This window comes from Oenanthe melanoleuca, chromosome 13 (assembly GCF_029582105.1).
Source record: "Oenanthe melanoleuca isolate GR-GAL-2019-014 chromosome 13, OMel1.0, whole genome shotgun sequence".
NCBI classification, from domain to species: domain Eukaryota; kingdom Metazoa; phylum Chordata; class Aves; order Passeriformes; family Muscicapidae; genus Oenanthe; species Oenanthe melanoleuca.
Window position 1 is genome coordinate 6,623,920 of NC_079347.1, and position 14,902 is coordinate 6,638,821.

Sequence of the window (14,902 nt, forward strand, 5' to 3'; positions counted from 1 at the left end):
TCTTTAATTATACTTTAATAGTGTTTCTTTTAATAGAGATAGTGAAAGCCATTAATCAAATACTTTTCAGGCACCTCAATATAATCTAAAAGGAAAGTAAATTTTAGCAGGGAATAAACCTTAGAACTTTGCTGTCCATAGTTATTCTCCAGGCTTAACTACATTTTGGAAATAAAGTAGGTTAAAACTGCCTTTCCTATTGGAGAAACAAAAAATCAGCACAGGTGTTTTTCTCTGCATTTATGAGCAATAAACACATTGTTGTGGGGCTAAGGAGAAAACTACCCATTTATCCTTGCAGTTACTGTGGTAGTTTGGCCCAGTCCCACTGTAGGTACAGCCCAGAGCTGCCCTGCAGTGCAGTGAGGAGCTGCTCTGTGTGACCCACTCCCACCTTCCTGAGCACCTCCAATTCTTTTCTTGCAGGCTATTAGGCTTTCCTAATCCCTTTAGTGCTATTTCCTTTAGCTTCTCCCTGTGGACTTTTCTATGAAGGTGCTGAACTCTTCTGAACCTGCTGATGCCACCTGCCTCCACAACCAATCATGGCAACAAAATCCAGATTTCTTCCTGCTGCTTTCACCATTTATATCCCACTCTCCCATCAGTGACCCCTGATTCTTTTAGTCATTTGAACATCAGGCTTGTGCTTGCTTTGCCACAGCTTCACGATTTTAAAAATCTCAGCCAAGTAAATCCCAGCAGCATTTTTAGAAGATAACCAAATCAAACTGCAAGACAAGTCTTCAAATAAAAAATACAGTAAAGGAAATTATATTAGTCATGAAAGACAAAACTAGTAAGCAACAGCTCTGTGTTGCCACCACATTGAGATCACACTCACATGTTCCAACTCAGCTTATAAAATATTTGAAAGGGTAGTGCACATCTCCTACAGATCAGTGAATATTCTCAGATTCTGGGACAAAACCACCTTGTCACTGAAATAAAATCAAGATTGATTTTTAAAAATTTCCTTGTGTAAAGCAGAAGAAATGACTATTGCTCATTCACTCTAAGCTTCTATTTGTAGGCCAACTTCGAGAAAACAAATACAGGCACATGTTTAAATACTTTCCCTTGGTTTGGTTTTCTCTCTCTGCCCAGCACAAACTCCACAGCTGATGTAACTGCACTGCCTTGACTTCTTTCCACTGTTCAAAGTCAGAGGAATTCCAGTGCACATACACCAGTCCTACATTCCATGATCTCTGCTGCTGCAGCCTTTCCAGGAAAGGATCACTGCTGTAAGCCCAGGGATTCTCCCTGTGCTGTCTGTACAGAGGTCAGGCATCTCCATCAGAAATCAGCTCTAGGAGACAAAACTGCAGATCTTCACCCTCCATATTTACCTAAACCACCACTTTTGTGCATCAGGTTTTTGGTTTGCTCGTTTCAAAGGCAGCTTGGGTTGGCACTGAAGCACACAGAGCCCTGCACAAAGACCTGGATATTTTCTGACAGGTCACTGAGCCGGAGCCTCACGTGCTCATCCAGCAGCTCATTCGTGTCTGCTGTCCTGACAGCCTGACATGTGCTGTCAGAGCTCCTTTCCTGGCCAGCCTGGTGCTGCACCACTTCCCTAATCCACACAGGCACAGACCAGGCTCCTACTCAACTCCTGATGCAAACCCAGTGTCTCTGGAACCAAACAAATCCTCCCCCCCACCAAATTAATATTATTGATGGTTCCTCTTATGCAAGCTAAACATTGAAGGCAGCACAGAACACAAAGTATGAAAAAGGTATTTATTATTTACACAACTGCTATAGTTCCTTAAGAACAATATATTCCATTTTTTATTTGAAAGGGTCAGTCTTCTTTCAAATCCATGAACTGCATAATGCACAAGTGTTGGAAATGCCAAACAGCAGTCACATCACACTTCTATAGTGCAGGCATAAGCAGCGCAAGTAAATGTATTTTAAGAACAGTATGGCTGAATATTGTATTTAAACACAGTGTTTGCACTTTGACAAGATTTAGCTAGAAGAGAACAAGGGTTTTGTTCATGCTTTGTTAGGAATGTGACTTTCCCATCTGAGGTTTAAACCCTTTACCTGACACACGGGGATTTTTCAGGCAGACTGCTTCTCACTGACCAAATAACAGTGGGTTTCTCTCCCTCAAACTTCAATCTTTGTTTTCCAGTAAACACTGCTTTATAGTACAAGTTCACACTGGGATAAACTGGCCACAGAGGTGGTACTTTCCCATCTTACTGTCTTGCACAGAGAAACACTGACATACTAATACATACCAAACTCAGACAACTTGTAATTTATAGACTTAAATACTGGAATGGGAGAGGGAGACTGTTTCTAAAGATGGAGGGAATAGAGGACTTATACAATTCATACACTGCCAAGGTTGGCTTTTCAATCAAGATTTTGGTCTAAATATTTTTTTTTTCTAGTCTCAGAATGGTTTTGGTCTTTGATGGTTATGGTTGTACTTCAGCAGCAAAGGAGAGGAAAGTATTTTGAGAAGTAACACCAGAACTGAATGCAAGAAAAAGCAATTGACTTGTTTCTCCCACTTTGAGCTTATTGCTGTGATCTTTTAAAAAACCCACAACCAACCAACTGGAAGACCAAGTTTAGCAGTCGTTCTGGCATTGGGTCCAGTGTCCAGCACTATTATACTCTAGCACAAAAGCAAGGAAAAGTCCAATGATCTTAGTGATGTTCCCTTCAGTTCAGTGCCACACAGTTTTATTAGTGTTATTGTCCTTGCTTCTTGGAAAGATACCTGAAAGAAACAAAATTTAGAGTTTCTCACTAAGTAAGAGGTGGCCACAAATATACCTGGGATCTTAAGATCAAAGTATGACTCTGCTTCCTTTTCTCATCAACAATCCTCCTACTGATAACCAAAATTAGAAATGCAATTAATACCACTTATGATTTTTACTTGATTTCAATTCCATGATAGGTTATCTTGCGGTAATTCAAAGTCATGTTTCAGTTAGACTCTATCAGGATTTTTAAACAAAAGGGAGGAAGGAAATGGAAACCTGTTTCATTCTAGGAGGATGGAAAATTACATCAGTTGGAGAAGTGGCTTTTATATCCTTTAAGATAAAAAGGCCCATTAGTAATGGCACTCCTTCAAATAAATTCAGGACTTTAATGAACTGATCCAGCATAACCTGAAAAAAACAGCCCTCCAGTGGCTTCTCTGGAGAACCTGAGTGACTCTGAATTGCTCTTGTATTCTGATCTCACAGCTCTCTTAGCACCAGAGCTGGAGAAATCTGCCTATGTGGGGTGACAGTGAAGGCTCTGCAAATATTCTAGGAGAAAGAATCCAACCAATTTCACTGTCAGTGTGAAATATCCAGTGAATTTCACTGCTTTTAAGGTTTAACATTTCACTTTCTGCTCTAATCAGAAAAGAGAAATTGTATCAAGCCTGTAAAGCTCCTTTTCTTAAACACTGAAGGAGTGGTTTTCCAACAGCTTTTCTTCACATGATTTGAAGCCTCTTGCTGTTGCATAAAACCAAGAATAGTTTTGATCAAGCCCTTCAGTTAATAATTTTCTAGCAAGAATTAGGATGCTAACTGGTGCCCTGAGCACTTGGAAAACTTGTTCATAAGACAGTAACTTGGAGCTGATGAATCCTGCAATATCAACCAACCTTGATGGTGCCTGAGAACTAACACCACAAAGCTTTCAAGTAACTTATAGAAAACTTGCCTTAAAACAAAAAATTTGGCATCTGAACCCACTGTCTAACCTGGCTGGGGTGGAAAGAAAGAGGTTCCCAGGGACCACATTCCTTCAAAATTCTTTTCCTTTCAGGATGCCTAATTGCATAATTGGCAGGGCTGAATACTGGAGAAGTAGGAAAACACAGATGCATTCTGTCAAAATCTTATTATTTTAGGGAAGCTGCCCCAACACTGCAACCCTATTAAAATTCTCCTCAAACTAAAGGACCTTTATAACTAAGTTACAAAGTTCATCAGTTCCCTCCGTTTCTGATGTTTGTAGAGACAACCTCAAACAAAACAGGGGTCAGGGACAGAAGGAAGCAAGACTTTAACTTTATTCTTACCTTTCCCAATGTTTGTGATTCAGCTCCAAAAAGTCATCTAATTTTGCTATTTCTTTGAGGTATTGGGTGAGCTTTAGAAGCTCCTTGTCTTTATCCCGATTTAAATGTGCTTTCATAAAAGGCCTTATCTACACAAAAGAAATAAACCAGGTATAAACATTTGCTCACAGAAAGAAAAAATGCTTTAGATTCTCTATCATTTCCCACTTGACTAAAATATATTTTCAGTACTATGACAAGTTGTAACTTTTCACAGGTCAGAGGAAGAAAAATCTTTTCCAGTAGGGGTCAGATCCAATTTGCCCCACTCATGCAAACTGGAGGGGGTTTTAGCTTGCACCAACCAGAAAAAAATCATTTTCTCTTGCACTTCTTCAAGCCTTCCCTCCCAGACAGACTGGAAAAATGATCTGGAATGGACTGGCACATTTTCTAATGTGATTTCACAGAGATTTTTGCAGGAGAAGTTTTCAGCTCAGCATTCTGAATTGTGGCATCATTGGAACCAGACGATTTTTTTCAGCAAAAAGCCTTTGACTACAACCAGAGCTGTTGCAAAAAGAGATTTCAGAAGCAAAGCTTATCTGACAACTGCTGTAAGCTTGGAATACATTATACCTGGGCCTTGTTTTAGTGACTCAATGCTCTTGTCTACAGCTGTTAACAACACTTTGACAAACATCTTTCCAATCTGAGCTAGAGGGACCTCTCTGGATAATCCTCTCCCAGCAAGATCTTTGCTATTCCTGATTCTCCTTCCAGTTAAGATCATCTTGTTAGACCTCATCAACTGCTCCACTCTTCACAGCATGGATACTTTCATAGAGACACTATCTTGAACTTCTGCATTTGAAAACATCTTTTTCAGAGAGATTTATGCAAGTTGTTTTAGTACAACACTGCTCTACCATCACATGTATGTAGAAATTTAAGTTGTACTCTTCTTATTCAGAACCATCAGTAATAACAGAGCTGTCCTGGGTTGGTGTTTTTTACAAGAGCACACACTGGTTGACAGTTGCATAAAATGAAATATTTGCTGTTCTATAGTCAAACTGGCTCAAGGTACTAATTACTTCTCCTATAGACTACTTGTGATTATCCTGTCATACTATCATGAGTTACAGCCACTTGTTATTTGACTTATTTTTGAATATGACCACTCTGTAGATTGAACATCACATTTTCAATGGTGCCTGGCAGCAATGCCCAGCTTAATTACAGCTTGCAGGTTTAACTGATGCAGAAATAACAATTTCACTGGTTTTGGTAATCTCTCAAACACTCACTTAATAGTGATACCAGGTTTATTTAACATTACTATTAAGGAAATACAAAGCCAGACAAATGGCACTGTAAATGAAAACATGCACCCTTGCTAGTTAAGAATAGTCTTTCTTCATGCTACAGCGAAGGAGGAGAAAGTATCAAGAAAAAGTAGCAGTAAATGAAAATTCCAGTCTGCATTACCTTGAGTCCATTCTGTGGGTTCATCAGGAAGTTTCGGCCAATATCATCAAACATAATAGTATTTTTTTTGCTGTAATATTCTGAAAACTTTCCCCAGATAACACCAAGAGGCTTCACCTGCAAGCACAACACAATACAAGGTACCTGAGGTAAATCAGATCACATCCAGGAGATGAAAATGTCATCTATAGGAACCTGAGTCCTAACTTGAATTGTTTTGCTTTACCATTAGCAGGTAGTTTGGCTTTACCAAAGGAAGATGTGAAATAATATAACATAAATATTCCCCACACTAAGGAAAACCTTCCTGTTGTACTTTTCTTGCAGCAGTTTCCTACTGTTTGATTTGAAAGCTGTGACATCTAAATATATCACTCAAAACATTAATAGAGACTTTCAGTAGAAAAAATCTGTGGTTCCATTATTCTTGCAGTTTTCTTGCATGAAAACTCCTGAACAACTTTTTTGTTGAGTATTTTAAAGAGGTGTGATAAAATGTCAGCTGAATGTAGAAAAAGATTAGGAGAAAATTGATACTTACATCTATTAATCCTCTCCGAGGAGTGTGCACTGTTATCATGGCAGCACTGTCCAGCATGAAAGTTATCTTGTAATTTGCATTGGTACTCACCCCAAGCTCCTGCATCACAAAGATTTATGATTAAAGCTTCTGATTATGACAGTTTTACTGCTCAACAACTGGAACCACAATTATAGTACATTGTTTATCACGGGGTGAGCTGTGGAGGTTTACCAGAGACATGCCAAAAATAGATACCTGGGGAAATTTAGATCTGTTACACAATGAGGATCATAAAAGTGCACACAGGGATTTATTTTTAGTGTTTAATATCAGGAACTTAACAGCTGATGCTGGCAGAAAATCAAAGCAACTCTGCTTTGAGAAGGCAAAATACAGAGGGGTTTTGCTCATACCTTTGTGCACAACCTCACACAAGTTCTAATACCTCAGCTTAACTTCACAGCAATTGTGTTCTGGCTGCTCTTTGTTCCTGACAGGATTTGCACCAACCACAGCCCAATCCAAGATGGAATATCCAGGAACAGCTCACTGTCCCTGTTCCCTCATGCACATGTCCAAGATAACCAATGTTACTGCCAATTTGCACTTTTAAGATTTGGTAACTCCTGAAATACTCTAAGTAAAACAACCTCTTTAGAAATAAAAAACTCAGACTAGATGAGGGAGCATTATTTCCATTTAAAATCCTTTCCAAAGCTGAAAAGTAAAATCTGCTGATGTGGTACAACAGATATTGTTGACAATTTCTGTGTGTGAAACAGCAGCAATATGCAAACCTTTGTAACAGGGAGAAAATACCCACTGCAGCAGCTCTCTTGCAACTATCCAGCCACACTTAACTGATTTGCTTTTATTTAAAAATGGAATCTTGCAAATGAAATGTTCTACCTACCTGGGTCAGTATCCTGTTACACTGACAGAACCAGCTGTTCTAGAGTGTTTGAATTTCAGGCACAAAAGGGAGGTAACTGAGAGATAACATTTGTTTGTCTGATATTCCCTTCTTTTTAATGCTGTTCCTGCTTTGTACTTTAAAACAGAAACTTTAATGCCAACTATTGCTGTAATCACAGCTCCCTGACCAAAAGTGAAATTCTTGGAGGGAAGCACCCCTGGTGCCATCAGTTTAAGGAGAAATAGAAAGTGGCATCTAGTGGCAGGAATCTCAATAGATCAGGATACAGGAGGAGGGCTGGAAAAGCAATGTGGAAATGCAGAAAGGTGAGCAGTGCAGAGGAAAAAGCCCAGTTTTGAACAATGGTTTTCCACAAGCTTGAGTCCCAGCACTACTGTGACAACACAATATAATCATGTGATACTGCCACAAGAATGCAATGTTTGCAAGGCTCAACACTGATTTTACTTGCACTGACTCCATAGTTCTGATTATAGATTCTCATTTCTGAGAGTTGTTTTTGTTTAGAAAAAATTGTAGCAAATAATTATTTTGAGGAAGAGAAAACTGGAAAAATGTGCTTTGCTCTATGAAAATCTGAAAAAATAGTGAATAATAAAAGCTTAAATTTGGAAAGGTTTTTCCTGGAGTAGAAATAACTTTTGATTTATAAACATAAAAACCCCCAACCCACCAAACAAACACGCAGCAGTTCTTAGTAAGCTCATCAGATTTACAGCTAAGCCTGACTGTAAATATGTTTACCATGAGGTCAGCTGTTCAAAACTGGCTTCCTGCCTGATTCCAGCAGGGAAGAAACCAGAAAGTGAAACAGCTCTTATGGGATATTTAATAAGGCAGAGGAAGCAACACAACCCCCAGCTGCAAGAGGTACAGATAAATATGAACAGAGTTTCCTCTTGATAACCTACTCCAGCATGTCACATCTGTCTGTTCCTTTAAAAAAATCACATTTAAAGACTGGAGCTCTGTAATTAGAGGCAAGATGAAAGAACTGTGCAGGGCTGCGTGACGAATCCAAGTTTCAGCAGGTACTGACTTGTGTTTAGTTCTGCTAAATTTAGCACCTACTGCTGATAGTTTGTGTGGAATTCTAAAATTAGATTTAATCAAGTTTTTGATAAAGATCATTTCAAGTGACTATGGAAATTGAAACACCTCAGGTTATGATTCATACAACCTCCCCTGTTTCTAACCTGCTCTACAACACTGAGCATAAGCCAACTGCACAAAGAGTTACCCAGAACAGAAATAAATCATGTTTTCAGAACAACTTACTTTCATTTTGGCTTCAATCCACTTCATATTAGTAGCAGCTGAAACAAAAGGAAGAAAACAGAAAGAATACTTTATCAAAATAAGTCATTGGCATGCAGAAAAAAAAAAAAAAAAAAAAAAAAAGAAGCCAAGAACTTGTTCACTTAACATGTCAAATTTTTACACAAAATTTAATTTTAGTAAGATCCACCCTGTTGCAGCTTTTAGGGCCACTGCCTTAATAGTCTTCCTTCATGGAAGTGTATTTTTGTTTGGAAAAGCTTACTTTCCAAACAAACAACTAGATGAAGCACTGCAAATATTCAAACAGTTTTCTAAATCAGCTGCTATTGAACTACAGCCTGCAAGACCACAAAAGTGGGATACACCTGGCCTGAGGAACCTCACTGCCTGTGCAGGATTTCCTGCTGGAAGCAATGATAGGAATACATAAAATCTGGAAAGGATGAAGGGCCAACATTGCCCACTGATCTAAGAATATGTAGAAACATTGTTCAAGACTATGAAAATGGAATTTTGTAATACAATTTTAATATGGTTTGAATCCTGCACTGGTTAAAGTCTGTTTTCCAGCTGTTGGACAGGAATTGAACTGGAATGCAAAGGCAAAGGATCAGCCACTCCTGCAGACAGGAGAGTTTGGCTTATTTGGCATTCACTGTGTGTTGTCTGGATTGAGATTATTTGTAAAATCACTATCAAACACTGTTCTAATGTTGATTATACAGTTCTGTTATTTCAAGCACTTCTTTGTACAAAGGAACACTCAGTTAAGTGATGCTGACCCATTCTTGTGAGCAATATGTGCTGCTTTTTCACATAAGAATTGGTATTTTTCTAAAATACCTCTAATAGTTGTGTGAATCACAGCCAAACATTTCTGTATCATTTTAGATCTTGTGACTCACACTAAAAAGCAATATAAAAACCTCCCACCTGGAGTCTCTTCTCTGGATGACAATTTATAATAAATTCTTAGGCACAGAGTATAATACTTACACCAAATTACAATATCATAGTCCTCATATGCAGAAGTCAGGAATTCATGAAGGTATGGCCTCATCAGCTCTACCCCAGTTTCAGCACATGACCTGTGGTCTAAAAAGAATAAGAGATAAGCAATTCAGTATTGAAGTATTAGTTATTAAAGTCCAGTCTGATTTTCCTTTCTATCCAGACTCCACGAATTTAATGAGGGGAGCACTGAAGCACTTTAAGATCATGAATGATTTGATATCAAACTCCCATTCCCATTTTAAAGGTGGAAAGACAAAGTGGAGGGAATATTTATCTGCTGGTCTCACAGCTACTTGAGGACTTAGCAGTAATTAAATCAAGAGATCTCTGAGTATGAATATCTTTGAAGAGTCAGGGGAAATCATGTGTGCACTTAGCAAATTAGTAACAGGCCAGATATGAAACAGATTCCTTCAAACTAGTCCAGTTAATTGTGTGAACGTATATCAAGCTCATTTCAGAGATGCAAACATTCCCTGTTCCAATTGCAAAACTGCTGCAAAATCTGCCAGCAGAAGACCTCTCAACAAAAATTTTAAACTTAGAATTAGGTTGAATTTTGATGTCAGATTGGAAACAAATGTCATCAAAAAGCAAAGCTAAGGAAAAGGTACAAGGGATGGTATTATTTACTGCTCACAGTCATGCTGCCATGGCACACCTACAAACCAGAAAGGTAAGTCAGAAGAAAAATTCTGGCTTTCAAAAAAAACCAGCTTGACAGAATTTTCAAGCAAAACATGTTTTAGTGAATGTTTAGTAACAACATGTAAATAAAATTAGAAGCTGTTCTCCCACACCCCCCAAATGTAGAGTCAATCAGGTACAAAATGGGGTAATTATTTTACTATATCTTGCTCTCTGCTACTGTGATGATCTAGATCAAGTGGTCAAGGGAAGGACTATCAGGACAGGCTTTTTTATGTCTTTTTGCAGCAATTAAATAGTTGCTGCACTAAAATCAACAACATGCAACTTTTTAAAATGTGAGCAGAAACTACAAAATCATACAAAGCAGAAGTTATGCTGTAAAACACAGCAAAGCAAAAATCAAGAAACCTGATTTGGCAAATATATTGAGCTCTTAAACAAACAAAACCCACAAATACATAAAAACTCACCAAATAGTGTATAATCAACATCTAGCACCAGCAGCTTTTTCCCTTCTCTAGGAGGATTCAGAATTTCCACTTTGTATTCTTTAACTCTACGGGAAATTTTTAGTAGATTTTCTTCCCTGATGTAACAGTGCAGAAAGTTACAGTTAATTAAAATGCACACTCTACAGTCAATAACAAACTGTTTTAATAGCTTGAACTCCTAACCTATTTTCTACTTCCACAACTTCTTCTTCAATATCAAAGTCATTGACTACATCATCGTTATCTGGAGGTGGCCCAAGGACATCTTCCTAGAGGAATAAAAATAATAAAAGATAATGAGGATCAGAGAGGAAAAATAACAATGGATATCAAGTTTCTGTTACTGCACATTACAAGGCAGTAATATTATTTAATCAAAATTGTTACACTAGTGGAAAAAAATACTAAAATTTGCTGATAATTGCTCAGATTTAAAGTCAGTGAGTATCAGAATAATAGGTTTGTACTTCAAGTGCAGAACACCACAGGAGTTTCATGAGTACATTATTCTGAAAGTTCTAGAGCAAAACTGACTTTACATAAAAAAATGCCAAGAGAAATCTATGGTACTATCATTTTTTAAAATGATGACTGGAATACTCAAAATTTAAAATCACAATTAGGAGACACAAAGCATTTTTTCCTGTTCAAGCTAATAAAAGCAAATTATTTACCAAACTCTCTTCACGAGTGCCCATCATCATTATCTTAGTATTCGGTTTCAACTTGAGGGCTCCAAGCTTCACATCATCATCTGCAGGTTTGCCTGTAATGCAGATTTTTCTTTTAACTGGGGTAGAAATTTTAGAAAAATGTCAATACATTCCATGCCTAATTGAAATAAGCTCCCTGTAAAATACCAGCTATGCTAAGCTGTGTTAACATCATATACAGTATCCTGGTTTTGGCTGGGATTGAGTTAATTTTCTTCTTGATAACTGGTGCAGTGCTGTGTTTTGGATTTAGTACAAGAATAATGTTGATGGCACACCAGTGGTTTAGCTGGTGCCAAGCAGTGCTTACTCTAAATCAAGGCCTTTTCAGTTTCCTGTGCTCTGACAGTGAGCAGGTGCACAAGGAGCTGGGAGAGCTGGGCAAAGGGATATTCCATAGCACAGAACCTCATGGCCAGTGTATAAACAGGGGGGAATTGGCTGGGAGACACTGACTGCTGCTCAGGGACTGGATGGGCATCAGTCAGTGGCTGGTAAGCAACTGGACTGTGGCACTGGTTCCTCTTGGGTTTTATGCCTCTCTCACCTCTTTTCATTACCATTATTATACTAATTAGTATATTTTATTATCTTTCAGTCACTGAACTCTTCTTATCTCAACCCATGAGGTTTACTTTTTTCTCCCCAATTCTCCTCCCCACCAGGAACAGGGCAGTGTCAACCACTAAAAAATGACCAGGTAAATGTATTAATAATAAACAATATCCAGTGATGTATAAAGGGTCTGTATTCAAGTTCATTCCAGAGCTACAACTGGGAAGTGGATGCTCTGTTAGTGCACACATCCTGCCTAGGATTAGGGGATGTTTGTCCTTAAATACCTCAGGAACATCCCCAGCAAACAGTAAGTAAGGACAGTTACCCTTCATTTTAAGCCCAAGCAGTTTCTGACGCTCTGGTAACACTCCAGTAAGGCCTTTCAGAGACTGTTTCAGGTCCAACACTGTGTCTTCTTCTGACAGTGAGGTTATTGTGTACTCCTGTCCACCCCATTTTATTATGAGAGAGAGAGACATCCTTGAAGCATATGCTCAGTGTTACTGTCTGAAAAATCTGCTGCAGGAAGGAAACACAAAGATCATGTAAGGAAGAAAGAGGAGAACTACTCTTTTTAGAAAACAAACCACAACATCTACTTAAAGCATTCTTGGTTCTTTATTATATTAGACATCAAAGAGCTGTTTGTTTCCCCTGAGCAGATGATAAATGTGTTGAGAAAGTGCTGAAACAAAGGCAGAAAGAACAGTGTTAAAACTGGGGCTCAGAGTTCCACTTTGATGTTTTCAGCAATGTCACATTCACATCTGCTGTGTGTTCTGTGCAGGTACAGCCTGTTCACTGCTCACTCGAGCAGAGCACTGCAGCACCACAAAAGCCATTGCAAAGCTCAGAAACGTCCTCTGCAACACTTATGCAACCAAACTAGCCATGGGTGCCTTTACAGATGTAATAAAAGGACACCAAACATGAAATTCCTAACATATATAAGCCCATAAAAATAGTTCTGAGCCCAACAGTCTGTTTTTGGCACTGGATTTCTCTAATCCCTTCCACTGTGCAATACCTGCAGTAATGCACACCCCAGGTCACAAATCACTGTAGCAACATCAAAGCAGGAATTTGAAAACAAAGCCAAAACACACACCCACACAATGCAATTACACCCAAAGAACTGTACTTTCATTGCAGTGCTGACAAAATAACCATAATTATACTATCTTTAATTTACACAGCATTGTTTATACAAATTGTATTTAACAGTTTAGTCCTACATTAAACACAGCAGAAAAACAGGATTTTTAGCTTAATGCAAAAGGAAGAATATGTTTTTTGAATGTTAGGGCTTAGCAATGGAATCAAGGAGCTAGAAAGGTATGAAAAGGCTGCTACTGACAGTCAGGAGATGCAGAGAAGGCCTCTGCACCACTGATGGTGAAATTGTCCTCAAGTGACTGATATCCAAAGAGAGAGCAGATCTGTGAAAAATCTAGGGTATCAACCTTCAAGAAATGCAGGTCGGGCAATTCTAAAAAGCCCCAGAAGCCAAAACTCTGATCCTTCTTCCTCTCTAACTTTGTAATCTCAGAGACTACCTGCACTCAGAAAAAAAATATTTCTCTTTTACACAGTAAAGGCTATGGGGAACAAAGCTGTAATTGCTCAGGCAGAGCCACCAAGTTCAGAGCAGATGAGAATTAGTCTAGGTACAACCTCCATGCTAAGGAGACTACAGGCCTCACCTCCATACTATTGCCTCTAAGAGCCCTGGAAACAAATAGAAGAGGAAAACTTCGATCACTGGGAAATGAATTTATGTTTTTTCCCAAATATTGTCAAATCAGATTGGGACCTGGTACAACACAGTGAAAAAGACTCATGAAATAGGGGTCTTAGAAACATTAAGAAATTCTACTGAGGCTAAGGCTGCATGGTGTAGAGCACTGTGGATACACAGTGTCATTATCATAAATTATTCCTGTCCATAATCCTTAGACTCAGTCAGAAATAAGAGTTTATTGTCTGTTTCCTTCCCCGTACCAAACACCTCAAAACATTTTGCAAGGACATGCCAAAGGCAAGAACTGTAAGAAAACTTCTGCAGTCTCTGCTCAGTGCTAAATTGAAAAGATCATCCCTCCAGAAATGAGCACTTGACCAACCCACAATCCTTACAGATCTATAGCTCTGTCATGATAAATGCTATGGGAAACAAGACACTTTTATTCCCTGCTAAAACACCCAGGGGTCTGAATCAAGGAAAGTGGGAAATTGGTTTGGGAGCAGAAAAAGACACAGGGATTTCCAAGGGTTCTACCATCGGGGCTGGGAGCTGTGCAGAACTGAAGCTACTTCAGCTTTCTTTGGTAACTTCATCTCCAAAGCTTTACGAGACCCTTGGGCCAGCAAGACCCGATGGGCTAGAAAGCCAAGGACCAGAGAAAGGATTCAGGCTCTGTTGTTAAACTGCAGCACTACACCACTTTCCTCGGACGATTCGGAAGACAGGATCCACATCTTTAAGTTCCACCAAGCGACATAAACACAAACCCGCTGAAACACCCCAAATCCCGCTGAGCGCACGGGGCCGCACTTTGCACGGCCCCGTCACAGGAGTGGGACGGGGGTTGGTGCCGGCAGCCGCTCGGTGCCAGCGGGGCTCTTCTCCTCCCCCGGCGGCGGCGCGGCCCCGCCGGCAGCGCCCGCTCCGTGCTGCGGCGGCCGCGGGGCTGCGGAGCCGCTCCCGCCCCGCGGGGGCACCGGCCCGGCCGCGACACCCGCCCGTCCCCGGCCCCTCAGCCCGGCCCGGCCTCCCCCCGGCCCCCGCCGCACCCACCGGGCTGAGCGGGGCCGCCGATCCGCCCCCGCCCTGGCAGCGCGGAGCGGGCGCTCACCCCGGCAGCGGGACCGGCTCCGTCCCGGCTCCGCCGCGCAGGAAGCGGAAGTGGCGCGCGGCGGAAGCGGGAGGTGCCCGGATGTGCGCGGGGCCGGGCCGGGCAGCGCCGAGTGAGGGCCGGGCGGGCCGCGGGCCGCGCTCCGGGCTGGGGAGCGGGAGCTCCGCGGGGCCGGGCAGGGGAACAGGAGCTCCGCGGGGGCCGGGCCCGGGCAGCGCCGAGTGAGGGCCGGGCAGGGGAACAGGAACTCAGCGGGGCTGGGGTCACGCAGCAAACGGGGAGGGAACGCCGCAGCACCGCGGTGCTCTCGCCCCCTCAGCGCCGGCCTGAGCCGCCCCGGGAGGCG

At 40.8% G+C, this 14,902-nt stretch overlaps 1 protein-coding gene across 4 annotated transcripts; it reads right to left on the reverse strand.

Moving 5' to 3' along the window:
* Positions 1-1,735: 1,735 nt before the first annotated feature.
* On the reverse strand, positions 1,736-14,613 carry UBLCP1 (ubiquitin like domain containing CTD phosphatase 1). Of its 4 annotated transcripts, none has more exons than XM_056502466.1 (11): positions 14,557-14,613; positions 12,027-12,220; positions 11,105-11,196; positions 10,614-10,699; positions 10,410-10,525; positions 9,271-9,369; positions 8,272-8,309; positions 6,075-6,173; positions 5,534-5,650; positions 4,064-4,191; positions 1,736-2,752 (listed from the first exon to the last, which is right to left on the reverse strand). In XM_056502466.1, exons 2-11 carry the CDS (start codon positions 12,178-12,180, stop codon positions 2,725-2,727), a joined length of 957 nt encoding a protein of 318 aa, XP_056358441.1. In that variant the 5' UTR covers positions 12,181-12,220; positions 14,557-14,613; the 3' UTR covers positions 1,736-2,724. The 4 variants fall into 4 exon arrangements, with proteins under 4 accessions (XP_056358441.1, XP_056358439.1, XP_056358440.1 ...); XM_056502464.1 differs by having other exon boundaries at positions 12,027-12,217; positions 14,499-14,613; XM_056502465.1 differs by having other exon boundaries at positions 14,499-14,613.
* Between the last annotated feature and the right edge of the window lie 289 nt (positions 14,614-14,902).